We start from the raw sequence: 26,927 nt of genomic DNA, 5'->3' as shown, positions 1-26,927 counted from the left end.
GTTTCTCCTCCTCTCTCTGCCCCTACCCCCTCTCATGCACGCTTGCTCTCTCTCTCCTCTCCAATAAATAAATAAAAGTTTAAAAAAAAAAAAACCTCAGTGTGATTGCCCGGGGATATTGAAATTACTTTGAAAAATAGACTAAGCAAGTATTTATGTAAGAATAGTTTTGTGTCTTGTTAATATAAGGTGCAAAGATTTTTCTTCAGTGCCTTTTTGTAGAGATTTCATTGGTTGGGTGGCCAGGTCTGAGTTGAGCTGTATGCTCTTGAACAAGTAGCACTCTTTGGGCCCCATTCTCTTCTGTAACACAAGGATATTAGCCCAGGCTCTTCCTAGATCTCTGACTAGTGGGAGTGTGCTCCAGCAGTGGTTTTCATGTTCTGCACATCCGTATAGAGTCCCGGTTGTGAGAGAACAGTGCTTTGGAGGATGTACTGTGTTTCGGAGGAGAGGTAGGTGCTTGCGTGTGGGCTTGGGCTCCTCAGACCTGCCTGAATCAGAAATGAGGACTGCTATAGGAAAGGGCCTGCTGACCCACCATTTTATGACATATGCTTTAACTTGTTTTTAAATTTGTGTTCATGGATTTGTATTCTTTGTGCAGTCTTACTTGATTCCTTTTGTGATGGGAAAACATGCTTTAGTCACATCCTTTACTGGGAGGAAGGACTGTTCTTGGAACCTTTTAGTGCAATCACCCTTAATCACCTGGCTTTTCTTCCCACTCTTCACTTGAATAAGCCAGGGAATTGAGTAGCTTGGGTAAGGGAGCATTTCAAGGGAGGGCTGGGGGAATGTATAGACAGCAGGTTTGGGACAGTCTAGATGGCAGTGTGTGGTCTCGTGTTGTGGGGTGGGGGATATCTCAAGGGAGAGCAGGCAGAACTTTGGAGAGATCAAAAAAGGCAGTGCAAGGCATGTAAGGTCACTTGCCAGGTGGTCCCATTTGCACCATTCCTGTCTCTTGAGAGCCAGGGGAGTCTTCCTTGTGTTGTAATGTGTCAGCTCCAGAATCAGGATATCAAGGGCAGTTTGGAAGCTGTGAACCACGCACAAAAATAAAACAAAACTGGTTTTGCTTTAAAGAATACATTTCTAATCCATTAGGAATTATAATAGTACAGATATGTGTTAAAAATCAGCAACCCTGCTTCAGATCTATAAGCACTCTTTATTATATTAACAGTAGATTCAGCAAAACGTAATTTGAACTAAGTTCTCACACTGCTCTGAATTACAAAATATTGTAAAAGAAATTTGTACCTTTTGTGTTTGTTTTAGGTGACAGCTCTGCTGGCTCTGTGTGTTAAACATTTCTTTACAAATATATAGTAGATCTACTTGAAAGCAATATTTTCTGATTTAAATATGTCTCCTGCTAATTTTTGGCTTCATTAACTTGTTTGATAATTTCTTTGTATAGATAGCACCAATGATAACTTCACCCATTTTAATTATTGTGCAAATTCCTAATAAGAGCTTTTGGTTTGTTGCTTTGCTTCTTAAAGGATTACAGATAATGTACATTGTTGAGCACTTTGTTTTTAAAGCACCTTCACAAACTTGTCATTTCTTCCTCCTAAGGACCCATGCCATGGACAGGAAGATGTTATTGTTCTTGTTTAACAAAGTAGCACAGAGAAGTCACCTGGTGAAAGGCTGGGCCTACATTACCTCTCACCTCACTGCCTGCCTTTTCTTCTGTGCTGTAGCGTTAGAGGAACGTGGTAACTAGAAGAGCATATTCCTTTTATAACTCCTCAGTCTAAGTAGCTCTGTGCTTTCAAGGCTTTGCTCCTTTACTGGGTTTTGTTTTGCCAGCTTGTGGGACTAAGGGAAGAGTTAATTGGGCCTGATGGAAATACCTACGAAGCTCTAGAACAAGTATATTGGCAGCTTTGGGAATTGGTGTTTAACAGTTGCTTATGTTCTTATTTCATCTGTGACTTGAAAATGAGGTTACATAAATAACTGGAAAAAAATTTTTTTCCTATATAAGCAATAATGCTTAATAGTTTTCAAGTTCAGGTGTTTTTTTGTTTTTAAACATATGGGCCCTAATTGCCAGAAAACCTCTGTTAATGAAGAATGGCATTGAAAATATTGAGGCCGTAGATGAAATTTATTCTATTTACCAATTTTCTTCTCACTGTATCAAAAAAATCCTTAAAAACTAACTACTTAGTAATTACTGAATGAAAGTAAAACTAGAACTCAGCTCACTGATGAAGTTATGTTTTCACTAGCTCTTTTAACCTTATCAAGGAATCTTGGGATTTTTTTTTGCTGTAGTATCTGAGAGGGGTATGTTTATTTCAAGGCACCTCGAGGAATACATTCTTCCTTTTGAGCTACTAATTGACGTAATAGTACTATTCCAGTTTTGCAAAATCATGTTTTTCCTTTAACATTCAGGATTGTTTGATAGTCCATTTGTTTCTACTCACTGAGAAATAATTTTTTCTGGAAAATATTCAGATAGAAATATGATTTTTTCATTCTAACTGTTCAGCTTCCATAGAGACTGCACTTCCAGCTCTTGTTGTTCCCATCCTGGAGCCCTGCGGTAATTCAGAGTGTCTACACATTTTTGTAGACTTGCATTCTGGAATGTTTCAGTTGATGCTCTATGGACTCGGTAAGTTACTCAATGATACAGTCACTCACTGTGAAGAAGAATGTTTTAATAAAAGCAAACTAAAATTTTTTTGCCATTAGGTATTGGAAGGGGTGGTATTAGCAGCGCAGAAAGTAGATATGGAAGGAATATCTACTGATGTCTGTTCCTTGAGGCCAATTATAAGTCTACTTTGGATTTTCTTGTATCAAAAATTAAACCTCCCAATATGAAGTGCATTCATGTTGTTTCTCTTTTGTAAAAGTAGTAATGTTGATGGCTGATGTTTTTTAGATTAACAATATTACCACTAATAGTTGGGTGACATGGAAGCAACTACAGGGGATTCTGTTGTTACTCGTGGCTGATGAACAAATTTACGACAGTGTAAAACATCTAAAAGTTGACCTAGGGTCCAGAATCCTGGAGAAGAGCGTTTTTTGTTTGTTTGTTTTCTGGCCTAAACACAGTAGACATTAATGTTGGTTTTCTAACATCATCTATTACCAAGTTGGTGTTCTGAAATGATGAACCACTTGGCACTTAGTGTTTTTGTATTGCTAATAGAACAATGTTCTTGGACATATTAGCACATTTACTGCTTGAAATTAATATTAAGCTAGATTGATAAAAGTAAAAGGTTTTTTCGTTATACTGTATAAAGATAAATTTGTCTATGAACTGTTCATGGAAAGCTGGTCTCATTACTTTGAATCACATTGCATTTATGTTGGCTAAATGATAAGTGGCATACTTACCTTTTTAACCGTGGCCCAAAGCACAACGCGATTGTTCATTCTTTAAAAAATTTTTTATTTAACTGTTTTCTTGACTATTTACATAATACATATTCATAAATAAGGAAGATGAACATGTAAAAATGAAAGAAACAAAAAATAGTTACCTGTTAGCAGTCATTCTTGCTTTAGGGGATATATGCTTGGCTCAGTTCAGGCTACCATAACAACCACAGAGAGGGTTGCTGAAACAATAGAAACTTATTTTGTAGTTTTGAGAGAGAGGGAGTCTAAGATCAGGTTGCCAGCATGGTTGGGTTCTGGTGAGGGCTCTGTTCCTGGCTTAAAGATATAGGCCTTCTCTCTGTCATCACATAGCAGAAAGGAGAGCAAGCAAGCTCTCTGGTGTCTCTTTTCTTAAGACACCAATCACATCATGACCTTGCTCCTACCCTTGTGACCTCATCTAAACCTAATTATCTCCCAAAGGCCCCATCTCTGAAAACCATCACGTTAGTTTAGGGCTTCAACATAACAAATTTCCATTGTAATGCTCTTATTTTCTCTGTATATTTTTCTTTGGTTAAAATCATTTTATGTTTTGCTTTTTGTGCAACATGTTATTATAACATTTTTTGGTGTCCTTAAAAATTCTAAGTGACATTTAGCAAGCTGACCTTAAGCCAACAGCTCTTGCTTATGCCAGAAATCATTTGTGTTTAATAAGTAAACATTGTAATGTAGTTTTATAGGTTTTGCACTTTTTAGTTTTTGCATAGTATTACTAAACTATGTAATACTAGGAATTTTAAATACATGTAAATGAAAAATAGTAATTAACTACACGAAGAGTTTTGGGTATTAAAATGTAGGCAAAGAATTAATTCATATGTTTGTTACTTATTCTTCCTGCTAGTGTACATTTGCTATTAATTAGTTGTCTTTATATCTCTGTTTAAATGTTAAAGAGGGTTAACAAATTAGGTTAAAATTTATGCCTAATGATGTGCTCAGTTTAGTTTTTCTCTGACTCAAAAATAACATTACTTTTGCCTAAAACAGTAATTTTCATGTAAGTTTTGGGCTACCTAAATATTTTATGCCTCATGTAAACAGTGAATTAATGAAGTTCTTTTTTCTATAGACCAGACCACGCTGGATGACATGGAAAAGTCTGTGAACGATGATATGAAACGAATTATCCCTTGGATTCAACAACTGAAGTAAGCTTATTTATTTAGCTCAAGACTATAAATGGAAAGTTATTTTGACGTGGTGTATTTTCTTCTCCATCATTACTCTTGATCAGTCACTGTCCTTAATGTTTATGACATGAAACTTGAGCACCTTTTGGTACTTGGAATTGAAATTCTCTTGGAATAGGGCCAAGATGGCAGTGTTTTGCATCTAGTTCCCCTCCAGAGCAAATACAGGTATGAAGGGCATGACAGTCTACTTTTCATTCTTTGCCACATTTCCTCCTGTAAAAGCACTGTGCAAATCACTTACATAGTGAATTTTATTGAATCTAATGTTCTCTGCAATAGAGTCTTACTTGTTCTTAACCCCAGATTATCTTTATGGTATGAATCTACCAGCTGACACTTTCAGAATAGTTATTTCTGCTTCTCTGATACTGTCATTCAATACTGTCTCAAAATCCTTTGAATGCTTCATACTGTTAAACTAAAGAACATTGGAAATGCAGCTAGAGATAATTCTGTGAGGTTTCATTCCCATCCTGGTACACAGAGGTACCATTATGGCAACGCTAACAAACGCTCTTTTATAATTAATAGAACAGAATTCTATGGGATAAAAATAAGTTTCAGAGATCAAAACTGAAACTGGCAAATGGAGAAGCGGGGGAGGGGGCTAGACTATTCAGAGAAATCTGTTGGTTTTGTGATCTAGGCTTACCCTTCTCCTTTTGCCAGTTTGAGTTGTATAAATATTTGAAGACTTCACTGTAATCAAGTAATGATTTTATTAACAAGATAAGATTTTTAATGCCAGTAGATAATGTCTTATGAGCCTCCTTTTGAATAGCTGCTTAGTTTAACTGTATATGAAAAACGAATCATTACTCTGGGTAGCGCATTCCAAAATTTTTAGTGATTTAGCATATTTTTGTGTATTTGGTTAAACAAATAAGGTTTAAATACTTAAGTGCTTAATAACTCACATCTTATGTAACTCAAGGTTATGTGGCAGTCTAGCTAGCACAAATAAAACATAAAACCAGAAAGCAGAAATCTGAGTCCCTAAAGCCTTAAACTTATCAAATGTGTCTCTGTACTTAAACACATAATTTCTAAGAAAGTTCTCCTAGTTATCAGTTAAAGTAGTGCTTCTCAAATGACCTTTGGTTAATGCTCAGTTGCTTGCTGATCTATCATGGGACATTAATGTTTTTGAGATGACTTTATTGAAGTATAATTTCTGTACCATAGAATTCACCCATTTTAAGTGTATGATTCAGTGACTTGTAAATTTACTGAGTTTTGCAGCCATAATCACAGTCCAGTTTTAGAACATTTGGAGCATTTTCATCACCTCAGAAAGGTGTTCATTTATAGTTAACCCCCATTCCTGGCCTGAGCCCCAGGCAGCTATGAATCTACTTTCTGTTCTTAACGGATCTTTTTTCTTCTGGACATTTTGTATAAGTGGAATCATAAAGTATGTGGTCTTTTGTGACTTGCTCTTTTCACTTAATGTTTTGAAGTTTATCTATTTTGTAGCAGGTATCAAAGCTTAATTCCTTTATATGGCTGGATAATATTCCATTATATGGCTTTGTACCACATTTTGTTTATCCATTCATAAATTGATGGACACTTGGGTTGTTTCACTTTTTTTTTTTAAGTTTTATTTATTTTAGAGCTTGCACGCAAGCAGGGGGAGGGGCAGAGGGAGAGAGAGAATCTCAAGCAGACTCCTCACTGAGCAGGAGCCTGACTTGGGGCTCGATCTCATGATCCTGAGATCATTACCTGAGCAGAAATCAAGAGTCGCCCACTTAACCAGTTGAGCCACCCAGGCGCCCCTGGGTTATTTCAGTTTTTGGCTATTATGAATAATGCTGTTCTGAATATTCATGTTTAAGTCCATGTGTGGACATAACATTTTCATTCCACTAGGAATGGAATTGCTGAGTCACACAGTAAATTTATGTTTAACTTTTTAAAGAAACTGCCAAACTAGTTTCCAGAGTAGCTGTGCCTTGTTAAAATCTCATCAGCAGTATTTGAGGGGTTCCGTTACCCTGCATCCTTGCCAACAGTTGTCACTGTTTATGACCATAACCATCCCAGTGAGTATAACGAGGTATTGCATTGTTTTCATTTCTGTTTTTCTAATGACTGATGATGTTGAGCATCTGTTCATGTGATTACTTTTCTTATAATGTGCAATGAAAACAAATTCTACAAAAAGGAAACGAAAAAAACATGTAAAATATAAGCCCTAATTTTTTATTGTAAGAATCAACAGACAAAATTATATCTCAGTAAACATAATCAGAATGAACAGTATAAAAATAAAGAAATGTATACACATTTTTCATTGGAAGTGTACATAGGCAGTTAATACAGAAAATTCACTCTTATGCTCAGATTTTTTGTTCCCTGAAATCAAAACAAAAAGTTAATGGCTATTCCATATGCACTTTGAAAAGATTATCTTATATTTATAATTTATATAAATGCATACTTATATGTATTTAGAATTTATATTGTATTAATATTATCTTGCATTTAGAATTTTTTAATGTGACAGATGAGCTTGTTTCTTGCTTGTTGTAACTAATCTAGATTGGGTTGATGATGATGCTACTCACAGGAGATAATGTGTATCTTAACTGTTTCTGTTTTTCTTTAAAAACATACATAATGGAGATCCTAGTCTCACAAAGTCTCCCATGTTAATGGGACTGGAGGTAGAGATTCGAAAGCAGTTTTGGCAAGTTCAGAACATTCATTTTGAACTTTTATCTAAAACATAGCAAGTATTGTTGCATTTTCAGAATTTATCTTCATTTCTTCATTTGTAGCCAGTTGTAGTAGTTGATCCTGTGAAGTCGCAGATAAATTTGTTTTTCCGTGGGGAGAAAAAAAATGCTTTCAGGACTTTATACATTTCTGGGTAATAGTTGACAAACTACCCTTAAAATTTTGTATGTTATGACATGGTTTTACTGCACGTTACTAGTACAGAGTTTTACCACATGCAGATCACTGCACAGGCCTAGCAGCACCCAAACTGGGCTGTGCCTTGTTCAACAAAGCCAGCCTGCTGATCGTGAGCGTGGATGTTGTAGTTGTTATGTTGCTCTGGAAAGTTTCTAAATTCGTATTCTTACTTTCTGTAATTACTTCATTGTGAACCAATGAGGGTTTATGAACCCTTTCATGACATGGTTTTGAGGCATGGGACTAGCACAGTACTTTTTCCATATATTTTTTATACACACAGAACGTCTAGCCTCAAGGATAGCTAATCAAATAAAAGTGAGAGGAGTACTATAAAAAGCATCAAACTGAAATCTGGTGGCTTAACCAAGAGAGAGAGGAGGGAGAAAAGATCAATAATACTGGCACCTGCTAGATACATAACCGTCACTTTACACATACACAGAAGAAGAATGGGGACTGTAGATCTCTAGTGATACTAGAAAAATTAGGTACATTGATTTTTTTTTTTTTAAGATTTTATTTATTTATTTATTTAACAGAGAGAGAGATCACAAGTAGGCAGAGAGGCAGGCAGAGAGAGAGGGGGAAGCAGGTTCCCTGCTGAGCAGAGAGCCAGATGCGGGGCTCAATCTCAGGACCCTGAGATCACGACCTGAGCCGAAGGCAGAGGCTTAACCCACTGAGCCACCCAGGCGCCCTAATTAGGTACATGTATACCTATTTATTGTTTGTTCTCTTTTGTTTTACAAATACTTCTGGCATTTTATAAAAGATGTTGAGGTTGGTTATTGGTGTCTTAATAAACCATAGGAAATCCACCATTTTCCTTAATACACTGCTACAGTGTCCCAGGCTTAATACTAGTTTAATTCTACTTTATGACTAATCAGTTATTCACATCAGAGTTCCAACTCCTTAAACTAGAACTAACAGACCAATGCAAAACTTAAAGAAATAATTCATCATTATGGTTATGTGTCTTTTTAGTAGTTCAGTTAAATTTCAGATTGTTATTTTTTAGTGGTCTTCAGTAATCAGTTTACAGAGCAGTTGCACACAGTTAATCAGAAGAATCTATGATTTTGTGATGTGAATTATCTCCTTTCAATTAAGGTTTTGGCTTGGACAACAGCGTTGCAAGCAATCTATAAAACATCTGCCTACGATAAGTAGTGAAACGTTGCAGCTGTCCAATTACTCAACCCATCCTATTGGAAACCTTTCTAAGAATAAGCTGTTCATTAAACTTACCCGGCTTCCGCAGTACTACATTGTAAGTATACAAAGGGGAGAGTTGGGTGATCAAGGTCAGTATCTCACATGATTTATCACTTAATCTAATCTGCAAACAATTTTTTATTGGATATTTAACTTTAGTGATTCTCAACCTAGGTGGTAGGGATGAAGGACAGAGGAATATCATGTCTAAGAAATGCTAAAATGATCAGGCAGGGTTGGGGAATATAAAGTATATCTCTGTCCCTCACCCTCAGGTCTTTTGTGTAGTGAGGCCTAGTTTCTGCTTGGGATGAAGCATCTCCCATGTGTGGGAGGAAAGCAACTACTCTGAAGGTGTGGAGATGTTTTGGTGTCAGATAAACTTGCTTGGTTTTAATTGAATGTTAACTTGCATTTTTTTAAGATTTTTATTTATTTATTTGAGAGAGAGATATACAGCAAGAGAGGGGACAGAAGCAGAGGGAATGGGAGAAGGAGAAGCAGTCTTCCCACCGAGCAGGGAGCCCAATGTGGAGCTTGATCCCAGGACCCTGGGATCCTGACCTGAGCCAAAGGCAGATGCTTAATGACTGAGCCACCCAGGCGCCCCCATAATGCATCCTTTTACATACAGCTGGCTGAAGTAGCTTTATATTCTCATCCTTAATTGATTGAAGGCATACATATATTGATTTTTACTCATTGCATTTTTATTGATTGCCTGTACCTTTCAGGACACAGGAAGATCCTTTCTTACTCTTTTTTCACTCTTTCCAGGTGTTTTCTAGTTAGTTTCCTTGAGATCTTTGAATTGGTTAAAAGTTGTAAGACATTGAAATATGAACTCACCCTAAATATATTTCCCTGAGTGTAGAAATAGTTGTGTATACCACATAGATATTTTTGGCTAAGAATCTGAGATGTTTGAAGAACTTCATTCAGGATTGTTGGCTGAAGGTAGTGGGAGTGAATTTTTTTAAGGTTTTGAGCTGTATTTTTAAAAGATACTATCTTTTTAAAAAAGGTACCCTGTGTAGCCTGACATGTTTTAGGTTAGCATTATTTATAGAGAGCAATAGGTTTGTCATTGATACGAACTTCACTTTTTGTCTTAATTTTAAAACCCCAGACATTGAACCAGATTTGTCTGGTTCTTCGTGAGCCAGAACTTGGTGAGTTGTCTTCATCCTTGGTGAGCTCCCTGGTCTACATATAAAATGATATTGGGAATACATGCATGATAATCAAACCTATGAACACCCAAAGATCCTTATACTCAGCCACAGACAAAATGATTTTTATTATTTCTAATGTTATTTAGTATCAACAGAAACCAGACATTAGTTTCAATGACTAATGATTAATTATAAAGCAGTAATTTGTTTCACGTTGCTTAGACCAAAACTGAATCTGTGTTAGTCTTCATCCTTTTTATTTCTCACTTACGGTTGCTACATTCATAGAAGTGGGGAAAACTGCTACTGTGGACATTAACATTAAGAAGAACAGAGGAAAACCTTGCTGCCTTTGAATGTCTGCCATTTTACTTTTGTCAGCTTTATTACTAAGATACATACATGGGGGGAAGTTTAGACTGTGTCTGAGTTATAATAAATGCATATACTATTGTAATCCCCCATCTCAGCAGAACATAGAACAGATCCATCACCCCCCAAATGCCCTCATGCCTGCTTCTCTATAATCAGAACCTCCCCCCACTCTCAGTTGGTGACCACTGGCCTGTTTTCTGTCTAGATAGGTTTGCCCATCAGTCTAGTTTCTTACACTCAACATAATGCCTTTGATTTTCCTCTATATTCTGATGTGTATTACAGTTCGTTCCAGTAATCGGAGTGGTAGTCATGGTAAGGATATACTGCAGTTTGTTTAACCAGTCTCTGGTGATAGGGCATCTGGGTTATTTCCAATTTGGGGCTGTTATGAATAAAGCTGCTGTAAGCGTTTGCATATAGGTGTTGTTTGTGTGTTTGTTTTCCTAAGTGAACATAGGTTTTCACTTCTTTGGGGTAAGTAACCAGGAGAAGGATTGTTGGGTTAGGTTATAACACCAGTGTATGTTTAGCTTTATAAAAAATAGCCAAACTCTTTGCCAAAATGGCTGGGCCATTTTGCATTACTGATGGCAATGTAAGAGAGTTCGAGATGTTCTGCATTCTTGCCAGCACTTGGTATTATAACTTTTAAAAATGTTAGCCATTCTGGGGGTACCTGGCTGAGTCAGTAGGTCAAGCATGCAACTTTTAATCTCGGGGGTGTAGAGATTACTTAAAAAAGAAAATCTTTTAAAAATAAGTAAATTTTAGCCATTCTGATAGAGATATAGTGGTATTTTATTGTACTCTTAATTTATGCTGCCCTAATGACTGATACCGAATATCTTTTCATGTATTTTTCTGGTGAAGCATCCGTTTTTCTTTTAATTCTTCCATTTCCTCAGGTGCGTCAGTGTTATATTAGGTGTTAGCTTAAGAATTTCCTGAAAAGATGGGGTGGGGTGAGGGAGAGAAGGGAGGCAGGAAGAGAGACAGGAAAGCATATGTTTGTCAGAGCAATAGTCCAGTGGCATTTATGTCTCCCCCTAAAGTATTTAGGGGACTTTTCTTAAATTTTAGGTAGAACTTGAAAAGAGTAAGCTGATATAGTGGGTAAGAGCAAGGTCTCCGGAGCCAACTGGAATCAAAGCATGATTCCATCACTTGTGAGCTCTTGAGACCTTGGGCAAGTAACCCAAGTATTTCTTTTTTTTAATTTAAAAAAATATATATTTTTTAAGATTTTATTTATTTATTTGACAAAGAGATCACAAGTAGGCAGAGAGGCAGGCAGAGAGAGAGAGAGGAGGAAGCAGGCTCCCTGCTGAGCAGAGAGCCCGATGTGGGGCTCGATCCTAGGACCCTGGGATCATGACCTGAGCTGAAGGCAGAGGCTTTAACTCACTGAGCCACCCAGGCGCCCCGTAACCCAAGTATTTCATGCCTCAGTTTCTTCATCAGAAAACTGAAGGCAATGATCCCTTCTTTACAGAGTTATTAGGAGGACTGAATGTGTTAACGTCTGTTGGGTGCTTTGCACAGTATGCGCTGTGTAGTACTCTCTATATCACCGTCGCCTGCTGGTGGTAGTGGTGTCATTATCCTCACAATGACCTGTCAGGGTTTATTTTTATATGCTTCCAGTTGTGAGAGTTAGTTGTCATTCTTCTCTGCTCTAATAGTGGAATTCTTAGGAGGTTTTATTTTTAAGATTTTATTTTTGAGTAATCTCTATACCCGATGTGGAGCTTGAACTCATAACCACTAGATCGAGTCACGTGCTCCACCGACTGAGCCAGCCAGGTGCCCCCTAGGATGTTTTAACGGTTAAGGGAAATAGCACAATTTGAAATAGATACCATTCTAGAAAGTCTAGCAGATCTACTGGACTTAGGCATGCAGTGTTTTAAGCTAAGGTATGAATATCTAGAACACTTAATGCTGTCATTGTCTAAATGTCCCATTTGCTATAGTTTATGGTAGTTTTTGCTTTTATTCATTAGGCTGATCTGTTTTTTAGAGAACAAAGTATATATTTAACAGGAATGCTTTTTTTGTTGAGACTTATGATTCATTGGTCCTTGTTTAAAGAAGAAAGACCATCTACGTTAGATGTACCAACCTGAATCCTATGTGCTATGAGGAGGAAAATATACAACACTCATTAATTATTTCTCTGAGTCTCATTTCTGACTGGGGCCTTCTTAGGTTGTGGAGATGTTGGAAGTTCCCAATAAACCCACACAGCTGTCGTACAAGTACTACTTCATGTCTGTGAATGCTGCAGAACGTGAGGACACCCCTGTCATGGCGCTTCTGCTGCAGCAGTTCAAGGAAAACATCCAGGAGTTGGTTTTTCGCACCAAACCTGGCAAACAGCCTAGGACCGGTCCCAAGCGCAAGGTAGGATCACATACAGAAGTGAGCACAGGATTTGTGTGTATTAACTCTGTCTTGTTCTTTAACCACTTTTAACCTGAGAAAGAATTAGATCTGGTTTATAAGAGACTGGAGGGCAATAAGGTTTAAGTAACAATTTTATACATTTTCTTGAAAATGCCTCTCTTTTAATTAATAATTAATTATACACCATTTCCACAAGGTTGCTGAATACACAATATTTACATAAGTTTTCAGTATTTAGGTTGAAATATTTGCTCAACAAATATTTGTTGAATGCATAACATTTGTTTTGGTTAACCTTGAGCTATAGTAGTTTAACTGCCTTAACTAATTGCATCACTTGTACTTTTGTACCCACTTGTGTTCTTTACTTAAATTCTAGTTGTCTGATGATCCATGTCCAGTAGAACCCAAGAAAACCAAACGATCAGGAGAAATGTGTGCCTTCAATAAAGTTCTAGCTCACTTTGTTGCTATGTGTGATACAAATATGCCATTCGTAGGACTTCGGTTGGAGGTAATTTTTTGAAACAGTTTTGACTACTCTGTATAAAAGAGTAATTTAGAAAATTCCTTGCTAAAGCTATATGGATTCCATTAAAGAGACCCAGAATGGCTGTGATCTTGGTTATTTTGGAAGGGTTGGGATTAAAATCATAGCATCCCATGGCATACCTGTAGAACATGACTTATATTATTTCATCTTTCTGATTCCAAATTGTGAGCATTCTGCTCTTTATGGAAATAGAAAGTAAATTCTTCCCAATTTACAAAAAAGATAATTTTTGAGTATTAACATCTTACTAGCATACCTCTTAGTAGGAACATTATCTCTTAGAGGTGGTTAGTTGATAAAGGTGTGTCTTATTTTTGAGTTGGTAAAGCCATACATATTGCTTCCACACTAATCAGAAAGAATATTAAACCTGATTGTTACTCTTGTCACATGGACTAAGGAATAGACTAAGAATTAGTGTCTTTCAAGAATACACAGCTGTGATATCCAGCATGATCCCCAAACTTGAGAGTAAAGGGCAGTAACAGAACCTGCATTTTTATATTTCTAAAAAGGACTTCGGCCAAGGATTGGCATCCCTTTAAAAGGATACACCAAAACCTTAATTATTTCCCTCTGTTTTAAAGTTTTACTTTTTGTAAGATTCCTCCCCTTTGTAAATTATTGGGAATGAAGTGAAGACTTTGCCACAATAAAACTAAAAAAAAATTTTTTTAATGTTTATAAATAAAACAGGTTTAAAAAAAAATAAAAGAAGAGACCTGGGAATGTGTGAATTATTTTAGTGAAACTGATGATGATAGTCTTGGGAAGACTTGTTGAATACTTTCATGCATTAGAGCAGAAATCACCAAACTTTTTCTGCAAAGGGCCAGACAGTAAATATTTTAGGTAATGTGGGTCATAACGGTCTCTTATAGCCACTCAGATCTGCTTTTGTAGTGTGAATCAGCCACAGTTGATGTTTAAACAGATGAGTGCAGCTATGTTTCAGTAACACTTTATTTACAAAAACATCATTGGGCCGAATTTGGCCCATGAGCTATTATTGTATGCTGACCCCTGTTTTGTAGGGTTTCAGGGTCTGAAGCCAGAGTAAAACTATGAAGAACAGGAACAGCCCAGAGAAATTGAGACCCAGAAATAGGCATCTCAAATAGATACTCAGGTCCTTGAGGTCCTAGCTCCTAGAACTGTGAGCTTGATGAATGTCAGGTGCTTAACCCCTAGCCACCCAGACACCCCTGCATTCATCTTTTTAACTCACTTTGAATCCTCCAGTTGGGAAAGCTATCTCATTGGGTAAATGCATAAATTGGAAATCTTTTCTTCTTGGGTTTCACACAGGAAGTATTTTAATTGTTAAAAATAAAAATGTATTCCAGAGGAGCATCTAAGTGGCTCAGTCAGTTAAGTGTCTGCCTTCAGCTCAGGTCGTGGTCCCAGGGTAGAGGGATCGACCCCCATGTCGGACTCCCCACTCAGCCAGGAACCTCTTCTCCCTCCCCCCATTTGTGTGTTTTCTCTCTCCCTTTCTCAAATATATAAAATCTTTTTTAAAAATGTATTCCAGAAAAGTTATACACTAAAAACTATTGTTTGTGATTAAAAGTGGAATATGACTGTGACTTGGACTTTGTTTTGAACGGATGTAATGAAGAAAGACATAAGAAAACCAGTCTTATTTTACAGTTGCATCATTCAGAATCACTAGGATTGATTCTCTTAGTCTCCAAAATTCTGAAGATTGCTGCCCCAGAGGTGGTTTTTGTTTTTGTTTTTGTTTTTGTTTTTTTAAACTAGAGGCTCTGGGTCATCTTTGGGTTTCACAGCACTTAATATAGTTGCCCAGGAAATCAGGTGATGGAGGACAGTGTGCCTGTCTGATAGGTTCTAACTTTGGAACAGAGTGGCCCTAGAACAGGTGCCATGAAACAGACACTAATACTTAGAATACCTTTGTAAAGTTGCTGGCTGGTCTGATCTACCTGCTTTTTTTCTTACCAGTTGTCCAATCTGGAGATTCCCCATCAAGGAGTGCAAATGGAAGGTGATGGCTTCAGCCACGCAATTCGCTTACTGAAGTAAGTCCCCGTCCTGTGTCTCTCTCGAGGTCACACATTACAGCCACAGTGCTAGAGCTGTTTCTCTCCCATGAAACAGCATAAAGCAGAGTTCGGCACCTGTGGATGTCCCGGATTTCTGCGCAGAATTACTGTGGTCTGGGGGAGGCTTCCTTTTCACCTGCTGAGTGGGGATCCAGCACCACTTGGTATCTTAGGATGTCTTTCCTCTGCATTCCTTTTCATTCATTTAATGGCTGTTTACTCAGTGTGACTGTGTGTCAGGCTTGAATTCTGCTAGGACCCTTCAGGATGGTCTGGATTCATGTAGTAGGAGGATCTGAGCTAGTTCGGAAGCCAGAAAGGGTATCCCTGAGGAAGTACCAGTTGTATTTGGACTGAGGGAGAGGTGAGAATTAGCCAGAGGAAAGGGAGATTTGGGGGAGGGGCAGGGGTGGAGTGAGCATTACTGACCAGAAGGGATAACTGCTAAGGTGGTGGCAGTTTTTCTTTTCTTTCTCAGAGAGAGCTCTGTACCCTGGAACTGAAAGGAGGTCAGAGTGGTGCAAGTTGAGAGAGATGACTCTGGAGCTGAGCTGTAAGCAGGAAGGGGTCAGATCCTAGAAGGCTTTGTAAGTGTCCTTAAGGAATGTAGACTTGATCCTAATGGCGGTATGAAGCCATCAGACGATTCGAAGCAGAAATTGACATCATTGGCTAGGTGTTTTTGAGAGCTCGTCCTGAAAGCCATATTGAGAATCAGTTGGAAGGGACCAAGACTGAAACCGGTTGCTGAAGTGGTTCATAACAGAGTTCTTGGTAGCTTAGACCTGCGAAAGTTCCACAAGGACTTAGGGGATGGAATATTCAAGGGTTGGTGAGGAGATTGATGGTGAAGGAAAGAGGAGAAGATAGCACAGGTGCCTATTGGTTTTATCTTGGGCATGTGATAGGTGATTGTAGTGTTTTCTGAGATAAGGGACACCGAAGATGTGAGATTGAAGGGGCTTTGCTAGGTTTGAGGTGGTTATACATTCTTTTGGCCAGGCAAGGCTGGATCTCAAGCTCTGGCGACAGGGCTGGCCAGGAGGAATAAATGAGTCATTGCCAAGGTGGTAGAAATTGAGCTGGGATGTTAAATAGATTGCCAGGAAAGAGTATACAGAGGGAGATGGGCAGAGGGCTTGGCTCTAAATGGATCGAGGACCAGGGGCCAAAGGATACTTAGAAGGAAAGCCAACATGGTGCGTGTGCTATGGAAGGTGACCAGGATGGACTTGGAAAATTAACCTCCCATTTATGAGATCAACCTTTCTGGTGCAGAAAACGGTTCTGTGGGGGCAGGGTAGGATGGACATTTGTATTGTTTCTTAGATGTTGCTTAATGATATAAATCACAGAAGCAGTTTTTTATGGGATTCCTCTGACTACCAAGACATGGCAGCTCTGCCAGTGGAGCTTTCATTTTTGTTACTTGGGAATCAGTTGGTTTCCGGGGCAGATGGGAAGGCTAGCGGACAGCACGTACTCCACCCGTGTGTCAAGGTGCTCACTTGAGACAGTTGAAGAACTAGGATAGCTTCCCTTCCTGGCTGTCTGAACACCATCTCTATAAAAAGTTCTCGGGAGAGAGAGCTGGCCTTGTAATGGAAATCACTAGGCCAACATGATACTTTTAATGGCTTCTGGTTTTTAATTACTTCTGTGTGAAGGAAGTACAGGGGTTTGGGGTTTTTTGTTTTTTTATCTTTTCAGTCTTCTTGGCAACTGCAGATAAATAGTGTTAACATTTGTGTTCTCTTCTCTTAGTTATATTTTTCATGTTTTGCAGGAATCTTAAAATATCTTGTTCTCAGCATTTTTATGAAGAAATTTCAGTCCCCTTCCTTCCTGAATTCAAGAGAACCCATAATATAGTCCTACCTAGGAAGGAAGCATTTCCTATTTTTTAAGCTTCATTTAATAATAATTTTTGAAAAGTCTTTATTATATCCTGGCTATTACTTTCTTTATTTAAAACTTAAATGGAAAAAATGTAGAGAAATGGATAAATTAAAGATAATTTGTCTAGTAACCTCCATTATGAGGATTATAGGGATAGGATGTAGAAATGAAGAAGGAAACAGTAAACAATAAATGTCTAAATACAATTTTACTAAATAAAAATCTGACATAGGTCTAATATGTAATTGCTCTCATACATTTAATGTTTAGAAAGTCTTAAGTCTTGGGGCACCTGAGTGGTTCAGTCATTAAGCATCTGCCTTTGACTCAGGTCATGATCCCAGAGTCCTGGGATCAAGCCCCTCATCAGGCTGCCTGCTCAGCAGGAATCCTGCTTCTCCCTCTCCCACTCTCCCTGCTTGTGTTCCCTCTCTCACTGTCTCTCTGTCAAATAAATAAGTAAAATCTTTTTTTTAAAAAGTCTTAAGCCTTTATTTCTAGACATATTAATACTACATGGGACTATGAATTGATACATCAGAGCTTTAAAATTGAGTACATTTTTCTAGTCTTTGATAAAAATCTGTTCTGTTCTTGTTCAACTTGTCTTTTTGAGTCTCTGTTGAGCAGGCCTGCTTGAAGTATCTGTGAAAGTATCATGGTAAACACCTTAGACTGGTATTGTCCATGGGCCTGTTACCTTGTGTAGATTCCCAAGAGCCTTGATCCAGCCGCACAAAGGACTCAGATCTCAAGAGCAACATGGTCACAGTGCCTCCATTTGAGCTCTTGAACAAACTTCCCACCTTCTTCTGATCTAACACTACTGGTGCCAGTGGTGCTGGTCTGCTAGCCACACCCACAAGGTTTTTTCATCTTGTCCATTGTGTTTCTTTGCCTCTTGTAGTTTATGCAAATAATGCATAGGCACAGTTCATTTTTGCACGGTTTGTGACTCAGCTTCTATCAGTTATGTGACTCAGTCCTTCTGTATTCGCATGTGCAACCTTTATAAAACCCTTTTCATTTTCCTTGTGGGCACACTTGTGTTTCTTGAGCTAGCGCATTTAGTCATCTCCCTGCTCATGCACTGCGGGGCCCTAATGTGGTTACTGAGGTTTGTAAAACCCCCCAGGATGAAACCGACATACAGCACAAGGTGGTGGTGCTGACACCCATCTGCCCTGGAAGACCAGAGCCCAGTTCCTACATTCTTCCCATACTCAGAATTACAGGAGAAACCTCAGTCAGAAGTAGCTATTTAGATCAAAAATCTTTTTTGGATTGGTAGAAATTTTCAGATAAAGTTAAGCCATTGTCCAGGAAATATCTTCCTCAGTTCTTCATTTTTGATGACTCTAGTAGTATTTTGCAGTATCTTGAGTTTATACTAATTTGTTTCAAAGGGTTTCCTTCTAGGGAACTATCCATTTTCATCCTTGAGTGGGGGAGGATTAAAGTTATAATTATAGTTTATTCTGTTACATTTGTAACCTTAAAAGCAAGTAAATAGTTTCCAGGTTCCTTGAAACTGAGCCAATTACTTGTGTATGACAGATGAAGAAGGCAGCATAGAATGCACTCTTAGGATCTTGCTGTCCCTAGAGCATGAACTGTAAGTCTTACTCTTTTATTTAAAGACATGCTGGCTTCTATGGGTTCATTTTCTAACCAGATGGATTTCATGAAACACCTATTTATATGAAAGGAAGAAAATGTACTACATTATTATATTTTTTAAATCAAGATTTAATAATCGATCTGAATTGGCTGCTTTATAACTCCAGTGGGTTGGGGTTATGTTTTCAGGGATATGGATAAGGAGAAGTCCTCAGTATACCTACGAAATTGACAAGCATATATGCAGTGTATGAAATTTCTGTAATTACCCCAGATAACGTTGGATAAAATCTTTTCTGGTAGTGAGTGATAAAAATTATGTAGTGTGAAAGATTAACATTTTTTTAAAGGATTTTATTTATTTATTTGAGAGAGGGGGAGAGAGCATGGCGGCGGGGGGTTTGGTGCGGGGGCAGAGGGGAGACCGGCTGAGCAGTGAGCCTTGACAGGAGGCGTTGCAGGGCTCGACACAAGGCTCATCCCAGGACCCCAGGATCGTGACTTGAGCCAAAGGCAAATGTTTAACTGACTGAGCCACCCAGGTGCCCCGGAAAGATTAACTTTTGAAATGTTTAAAAATATATATATATACATTTAAGAGGAGCTGTGGTGGAATTTGTAATTGAGAAAATTTTAGTACTATGTTAATACTCTTTTTATGCAAACTGTAGCTGTATTCTCCCCTACATTTTTTTTTTTTTAATCATCTGCAATCTCTGTCTCTCTTTTGCCCTCTTGAATTGTTTATTCTAGGCAAGTGGTTCTCAACCCCAGGGTGATTTTGCCCTCCAGGGGACCTTTAGCAATGTTGGTAGATATTTTTGGTGATCATTAACTGAGAAGGAGGGGTGGGAGGTACTACCGGCATCTGGGAGGGAGAGACTAAGGCTACACAACAAAGAATTATCCAGCCTAAAATGTCAATATTGTGGAGGTTGAGAAACCCTATTCTAGGTGTTTCTGAGTAAGAGGCCTGAATCAAGAGTCCATGTTTCCAGTTTTTGTTAGACTTAGATACAGATAATCATTAAACCAAGTCTAAGAATTAACTCACTTTCCCGAGGAGTTAAAGGATAATGTGTAATTAAAAAATACATTATCTCATGATCTTATCTATTACTGGAAAAAAAAGTGAAAATATATTACCTCATAATGTTTTATGACAAGGTAGTTCATAAAGCTGCAAGAGGAAAATGGGTAGGTAGGTATTTTACACCAAATCTAATACATTCCTCTTCTATATGTGATACATTTAGGTGAAAACATGTTAAAATGAGTTAGTACATGCAAAGCTTCATCACATTGAGTGTTACCTCTGCTGAAGAGGTGGGGAGAGATAAGGAACCTGGCATTTTATCTTGGCATCAGTGAGACTTGGGTTTACCACAAAGGGAGCTAACCTACACGATTACCTATTGTATCAGCTGCCATGAGCACTTTTAATGTATGTTGTGTCGTGTTTTAAAATCAGTGACACGTAAGGTAATTATCTCCGTCGTGTCATTGGGAAACTGAAATTCAGAGAGGTTAAATGTGGCTGGGTCAGAATTAGAATGCAGGTCTCTGACTCCAAAGCCTGTGTTCTTTCTACTGTATCATTGTGTTCTCAAAGAGTGGTTTTACAAGTATTCTTTTCCCCTTAGCTTTTCCATTAGGATGTTCTAGATAGGTTTCATAGAAAGCCAATATTCTTGATTTTCATGCTGAAGAATCATAGTGTTTCTAATAATAGGAATAAGGATGAAGACAGACATACTTTGTTCAAACACTCAAACACTTCATTAAAGTAAGAGGTCCTAGTCTGTGTTGATTTGAATAGAAGTGGGTCCAGTGCTGTGAATTGCTGTGAATAGCTTCCTTCTTGCGCAGAAGGAGCCTAGTAGTAGAGCTTGAACTGAAGCTCTAATGTGATAGCCCAACTGTTGTTGTGTAGATTGTGCTCTTGCTTTTCTGTGATACAAAGTATACTTCATATGCTCTGTCTTTTCTTTTCTGTGGCCAGAATTCCTCCCTGTAAGGGTGTGAATGAGGAAACCCAGAAGGCTCTGGACCGCTCTCTTCTCGACTGCACTTTCCGATTACAAGGTAGAAATAACCGCACATGGGTGGCGGAGTTAGTGTTTGCGAATTGTCCACTTAATGGCACTTCTACTAGGGAGCAAGGTGAGATGCTTCACACACTTTGTCTTTGCATATTTCTGGGGTTTTCTTTTTGGTATTGATACCTGTTAATCCTCTTTTTTAATCCTATAGGGCCATCGCGACATGTTTATCTGACATATGAAAACCTGTTGTCTGAACCTGTTGGTGGTAGAAAAGTGGTTGAAATGTTCCTTAATGACTGGAATAGCATTGCACGATTATATGAGTGTGTGTTGGAATTTGCACGTTCTCTACCAGGTACATGTGATAATCTTCCTCCCCCCTCTCCCCCCGCTTTTTTTAACTGAAGAGGAAAACATCGTGAAAAAAAACATTTCAGAAGAATATCTAATGAAAAATAAGTTTCCCTTCTACCTCAGTCTTTCCCCCAGAGATAACCACTGTTAGTTTCTTATGTATCCAGAAATCTTTACTCCGAACTCTAACCATATTGTAATAACAGGTAGCATTTATTGAGAGTCTACATACAATGTAACAGTTTGCTTGTGTTAACTCGTTTAAACCTCACAGTCACCCTGTGAGGTGGGTGAGTTATTCCTCAGTTCACAAATGAAGAAAACAAGTCACTGAGACTACAGAACTTACCAAAGCTTGCACGGCTAGGAAAGGGCAGAGCTGGAATTGGAGCCTCCTAACTGCTGTGCTGTACTGCTTCAGTATCTGCCCGCTGCCTTAGACCCCTTTTGTAGAAATGGACATGGAAGCCTACTGTCTATGCCATCGCATTCCTTTTTTTTATTTTTAATTTTTTTTTAACGAAATTATGTATCTAGAGATCTTTCCAGCTAGGCATAGGATACTACCCAGATGCCCTCTTCTTCAAATATGTGTTTTAAAGTTTTGCATGCATCATCTTAATTTCCTTTTTGCTTCCTTTCTCTTTAGACATACCTGCTCATCTAAATATTTTCTCAGAAGTCCGTGTTTATAATTACCGAAAACTTATCTTGTGTTATGGAACCACCAAGGGAAGCTCAGTAAGTCTGTGAACTAATTAGAACTGAAGTTCCTCTCATAGATCCTTTAAAAATCAGTAATTCAAAAGTTATGAAAACTGCCTTGAACTAATTGAGGACTCAAGTAAAAATAAGGGTTAAAATGGTAAATTTTAAATACTTTGATGATACATAGTAGACTAGTATACTGTAATGCTTAACTTTTTAAAATTGGAAGCGAAAATTAATGCTGTCTTTGATGGGTTATATAATCTTGATGAGTTTTAGACCAGGTAATGTACTTTTGGTGTTTGTATTTTTTTCTTTACCGATTTCAAATCTGGTTAGCAACATGATTATTGTCCTGAAGATTGCTAATGGTTTTGAACAATACTGTATGTTTGTGCTTTTGATCACATGATTATTAACATTGTTTGGTCCCATCTCAATCTTAAAGGCATTCCCTGTAATCTCTGTTTCCTCATTTTCTTCCCACTCCATATATGAAGTCCTAGAAATTTAGTACAAAAATTCAGCCAGCTGGCTTCTTTCTGGACTCTTCCACATCAAGTAATGTCAGAAATTAATCAAGTGTTTTAAAATCTATAAACTAAAAGCATCTGTGTTGGAAGTGGTTTCCTTTCCCTTTATGACAGTGCTCACATAGACGGTGACTTTTCTTCAGTCCTAGATAAAAACGAAAAATAAGAAACACTAATAATAATTTCCAAATAAAGTGTAATCCATATTTTTTCTTTAGCACCTTCTCTGTTTTATTTGGTGGAGGTGGGCTAATAAATACCTACTCCACAAACGCAGCGGTCCATAGTAACAACACTTTGGAGTTTACAGTGTCCAGTCTTCTGACTGACTTTCCAGAAAGACCTCATGTAGATCTTTGGCATTTTGCCTTACTGTTTAAACATTGTTTTTTCTTCTGCTTGAATCTGTTACTCTCTCAGTTTCTGAAACATGTAATCTCTTTGATTTAGATTAGCATCCAGTGGAATTCCATACATCAGAAATTTCACATTTCTTTGGGCACTGTTGGTCCAAACTCAGGTTGCAGTAACTGTCACAATACTATTCTCCATCAGCTTCAGGAAATGTTCAACAAAACACCAAATGTGGTTCAGTTATTACAGGTAATTAAGTTTATTTTCTTTGTAAAACTGTGACTCCGACAGTGTTAGTGTCTCATGTAAAACCAAAAATCATGTGGGCTTAACTTGTCTTCAGTGACAAGGGTGCGTGTTTTTGTCTTTTATATCTTGCACTCTTCTTGGAGAATTTTCTTTGATTCAAAGTGGATGCAGTGATGTAGTTTGCATTCTCTTCAAGGGAAAGGTGTATGGAATGTTCCAGGAAGACCCTTGGCTCGTTTATGACTGTTAGACATAGAAGATTCTGAGGCTTTAGCATTTGTATGGAAACCGTCTGCCCTCACTGTGTGTGTTCCTTTTAGGTACTCTTTGATACTCAGGCTCCATTAAATGCCATCAACAAACTCCCCACTGTGCCAATGTTGGGCTTGACCCAGAGAACCAACACTGCTTACCAGTGCTTCTCCATCCTGCCACAGTCATCCACCCACATCAGACTGGCCTTTAGGAACATGTACTGCATCGACATTTACTGCCGCAGCCGAGGCGTAGTGGCGATACGGGATGGTGCCTATAGTCTGTTTGATAATAGCAAGTTAGTGGAAGGTTTTTATCCTGCACCCGGACTAAAGGTAACTGACTTTAGTATTACAGCATAAGTAAATGTAAATATCTCTATAACAACTCCTTTAAAAGGGGGAAATAACAGGGGAGAGCAACAGATTCCTGTTTGATAAGCAGCTGTGTTAGTTCATCACCTCTGCACATCCTTCCAAAGGAATGGGAAGTTCTTACAAAGCGCTGTGCCTGTGTTGTATGAGATGATAAAATTTCCTTTTCTTGTAATGCATAAGGTGGATGATACCGAAGAGAGTCCTGTTTGCTAGTTGGAATTTTAAGGAACTTCAACAATGTCTTTCTCATCGATTATTGAGAAAGTTTGAGTCATCGGTTCAACCATGAAGTTGTTTGTTTGTTTTTTTTTTTAATGTAGGGTCCTGGGCCACAATCCCTGCAGATTCTTGTATGATAGCTCAATTGTATGTGCTTATAGTTTAGAGTCAAATAGTTCCAAAGGCTTGTTTTGAAAATTAGTGGCTTGTAATGCAGTCTTCCCATTTTTGTGCTCTTTTCAACTCTTAGATGGTGATTCTCTTGGTATTTACATCCTTATCTCTAAGTAACATGCTTACAGTGCTGTTTGTGGACTTCTTAGTTGAGGGCATTATCTGATCCTCACAGTGCAAGATGAGGGTTTAATTCTTTTTTAATTCTTATATGCCTCTTCTTCCTCCCAGGCTACTCACAGTATACCTTCTTTTTTTCCTCCTACCCTTGCAGTATGGTTAGGCAGCAATTTTGATCAGATGATTTTTCAGTATTTTCATTATTATAAATATGTAAAGAGTATCCACCAAGCTTACTATAATTACTTTTCCTTTCTTCAACATTTTATTTTCCTGGGAGTTACTAATTTACTTTTTTTGCTTAAGTTTCTGTATACTTATCAGTAACTCAACCTTAAAGCCTCTCACATGTATGTAACTCTCCTCACAGTGCGTTCACGTATCAGAAACCTCACTGGTTTCATCTCGAAGAAGTCTCTTCTACAACAGCCCTCTGACCTCCAATCTGGAATGATGTGCCCCAAACCCTTTGCACAGTGATGATTTAGGAATCTACAGAAGGGTGGGGAAGAGGGAGAGTCCTTGGCTTCTCTCTTGCGTGGCATGCCCTATGACGTGCACTGCCAGTCTTTTTCTCAGTTTATTCCATTGTTTTGGTAGAATACGGTCTACATAGTTTCCTGGGAGAAGGCACATGGGAGGTTATTTTGAGACTTCTGTGTACCTAAAAACATCTTTAGTTTACCCTCATCTAATTGAGAGAATGGCTGTGTATAGAATTTGAGGTTACAGGCATTTCCTGTTAAGAATTTTGAAGACATTGCTCCATTGTCTTCTAACTTCCATTGTGACTGTTGGGGTGTTTAATCTTGTTCCAGTTCTCGAACCTTATGTAACTAAGTAGGCTCTTTCACTCTGGAAACTTAAATCCTTTTGCTGTGGGAATTTCCTTGTGTTATTTCTCAATTCTTTTTTTGTTTTCTCTGTTAGCTCTTTCTGGTACCACTACTATGCTGCTGTTTGGTATCCTGGACTTATCCTCTGATTTTCTGATTTATTTATTTATTTATTTAGTTTTTTTCTCTCTCTGTTTCTGGGAGATTTCTTCATTTTTTCCTTTGAGTCTTTCTGGTTTGGGTAATTTGTTTTGCCATCTTTTAAAAAATTTGCAGGAGTTCTCTTTTGTTTCTAAGTGTTCCTTTTATGACATCTTTGTTGTATATGGCTATCTTATATTTTCTTACCCCTTTTTTTCCTACATATTCTCCATTTCATGCACCTTGCTTTTTGTTTGTTTTGTTTTGCTCTCTTTCATATTAGTGATTCTTAACTCACAGCTCTTACTAGAAGGTGAGTCTTGCTGACTTTGGTCTTCATTGTAGGCTCATCTGCCTGGGCCATTTCTTTGAGTAACTCCCAGTGTCAGTAGCTTTAGGTCTTTTTGTTGGGCTGGTATGAGTACCAAAAGAGGAGTATTCAAGTCTCTGCATAGATGGTGTGCATCTGGCCCCCAATTTTTGGCAAATCTAATAAGAGAAGGAAACTACTATTTTCAACATTCAGTATGTAAACTTTAATCATCTTTTTTTTTTTTTTAAAGTAATCTCTACACCCAACGTGGGGCTCGAGCTCACAACCCCGAGATCAAGAGTCGCATGCTCTTCTGACTGAACCAGCCAGGTGCCCCATAATCTTCATTTTTAATACAGCATTCCTCTCGATCGATGCTAGAGTCCCCATAGCCAAAGAACCCTCCACCAGAGTGTTACAAGTCAAACTCACTCAGTGAGAGTGACAGAAGCTCTGGGAGGCTTTTAGTGTCTCTTAAAGAGACTTGACCAGTCCTATTTTTAGTCCCACTTTCATCCCCACTTCCAGGGGTGTCTAGTGCTGCCAGTTCCTACATGTCTTGAGGATCTGGACAGAAATAGCTTTGCTTCTTGGCTTTCCCCAGTGTTAGCTTTAGGATACAACTTCCTCACATTGGATAGTTCACTTACCACTCAGCCATCTGCTCCACAGCCTCCAGAATTCATTGCTATTTTTTTCTTCTCCCATTCTCTCTGTATTTGTAACTTACTGCTTTAAAAAAAAATTTTTTAGGAGTTTCAGTGGGGTATTGGGAAAAGATAAGATGTGTGTTGTAAATCCATCATCTTTCATTAGAAATCAAGCGATGTACTTTTAAAAGCTTCCTAGTGATCCTAGTAAGCTTTTGATCTATGTTTTTGAAGATGGGGAAGATGAAGAGTATTAAAAGGAAGAGAATGCTTGAGACACAAATTCTGGTAGCCTTGCTTAATTTTTGATGACCTATCCCATAAAACGAGATTGTCCCACTCTTGGTGGTTTAAAATTTCAGTCACGTTAAGATAAAAAGAGGAAAGATGGCTTAGTTTCTGCATTCAGTTTTCCTCTGTCATATTTTCTAGCTTACAAAGTGAGGACTCTCACCAAAAAGGAAATTTCCCAAGTCATTGAAATTACTTAGATGGCCAACATACAACTTTTCTTTTGTTTCCTGCATTTCTGGTTCAGAAGTTAATAAGGAAATACTTACTATTTGTGAGGAGGTGCCAGGCTATACTTCTCTCTTCGACTTTGTGCTTGCACAATACTTCTTAATTGACAGGATTTTTAACTTAGATGTTGTTTCTGTTGTTGCAGTTAACCAGTTTCCTCAGTTTCCCCCATTCAAAATTATCAGTATATCTTCCAGGTTGTCCTC

At 38.1% G+C, this 26,927-nt stretch overlaps 1 protein-coding gene across 2 annotated transcripts in view; it reads left to right on the top strand.

The window, feature by feature from the left end:
• The window catches only part of MED14 (mediator complex subunit 14), a 70,017-nt gene that overhangs the window by 27,391 nt on the left and 15,699 nt on the right, over positions 1 to 26,927 (top strand). For both annotated transcript variants that reach the window (XM_045994932.1, XM_045994931.1), the window contains exons 11-21: positions 2,516 to 2,641; positions 4,502 to 4,580; positions 8,667 to 8,826; positions 12,533 to 12,727; positions 13,110 to 13,244; positions 15,252 to 15,328; positions 20,874 to 21,034; positions 21,125 to 21,271; positions 21,920 to 22,011; positions 22,962 to 23,114; positions 23,435 to 23,704. In XM_045994932.1, the coding sequence (XP_045850888.1) occupies positions 2,516 to 2,641; positions 4,502 to 4,580; positions 8,667 to 8,826; positions 12,533 to 12,727; positions 13,110 to 13,244; positions 15,252 to 15,328; positions 20,874 to 21,034; positions 21,125 to 21,271; positions 21,920 to 22,011; positions 22,962 to 23,114; positions 23,435 to 23,704 (1,595 nt within the window). The remainder of the gene's footprint in view (positions 1 to 2,515; positions 2,642 to 4,501; positions 4,581 to 8,666; positions 8,827 to 12,532; positions 12,728 to 13,109; positions 13,245 to 15,251; positions 15,329 to 20,873; positions 21,035 to 21,124; positions 21,272 to 21,919; positions 22,012 to 22,961; positions 23,115 to 23,434; positions 23,705 to 26,927) is intronic.

This window comes from Meles meles, chromosome X (genome assembly GCF_922984935.1).
Source record: "Meles meles chromosome X, mMelMel3.1 paternal haplotype, whole genome shotgun sequence".
In the NCBI taxonomy this organism is placed as follows: domain Eukaryota; kingdom Metazoa; phylum Chordata; class Mammalia; order Carnivora; family Mustelidae; genus Meles; species Meles meles.
This window is presented reverse-complemented; position numbering and strand designations above follow the sequence as displayed.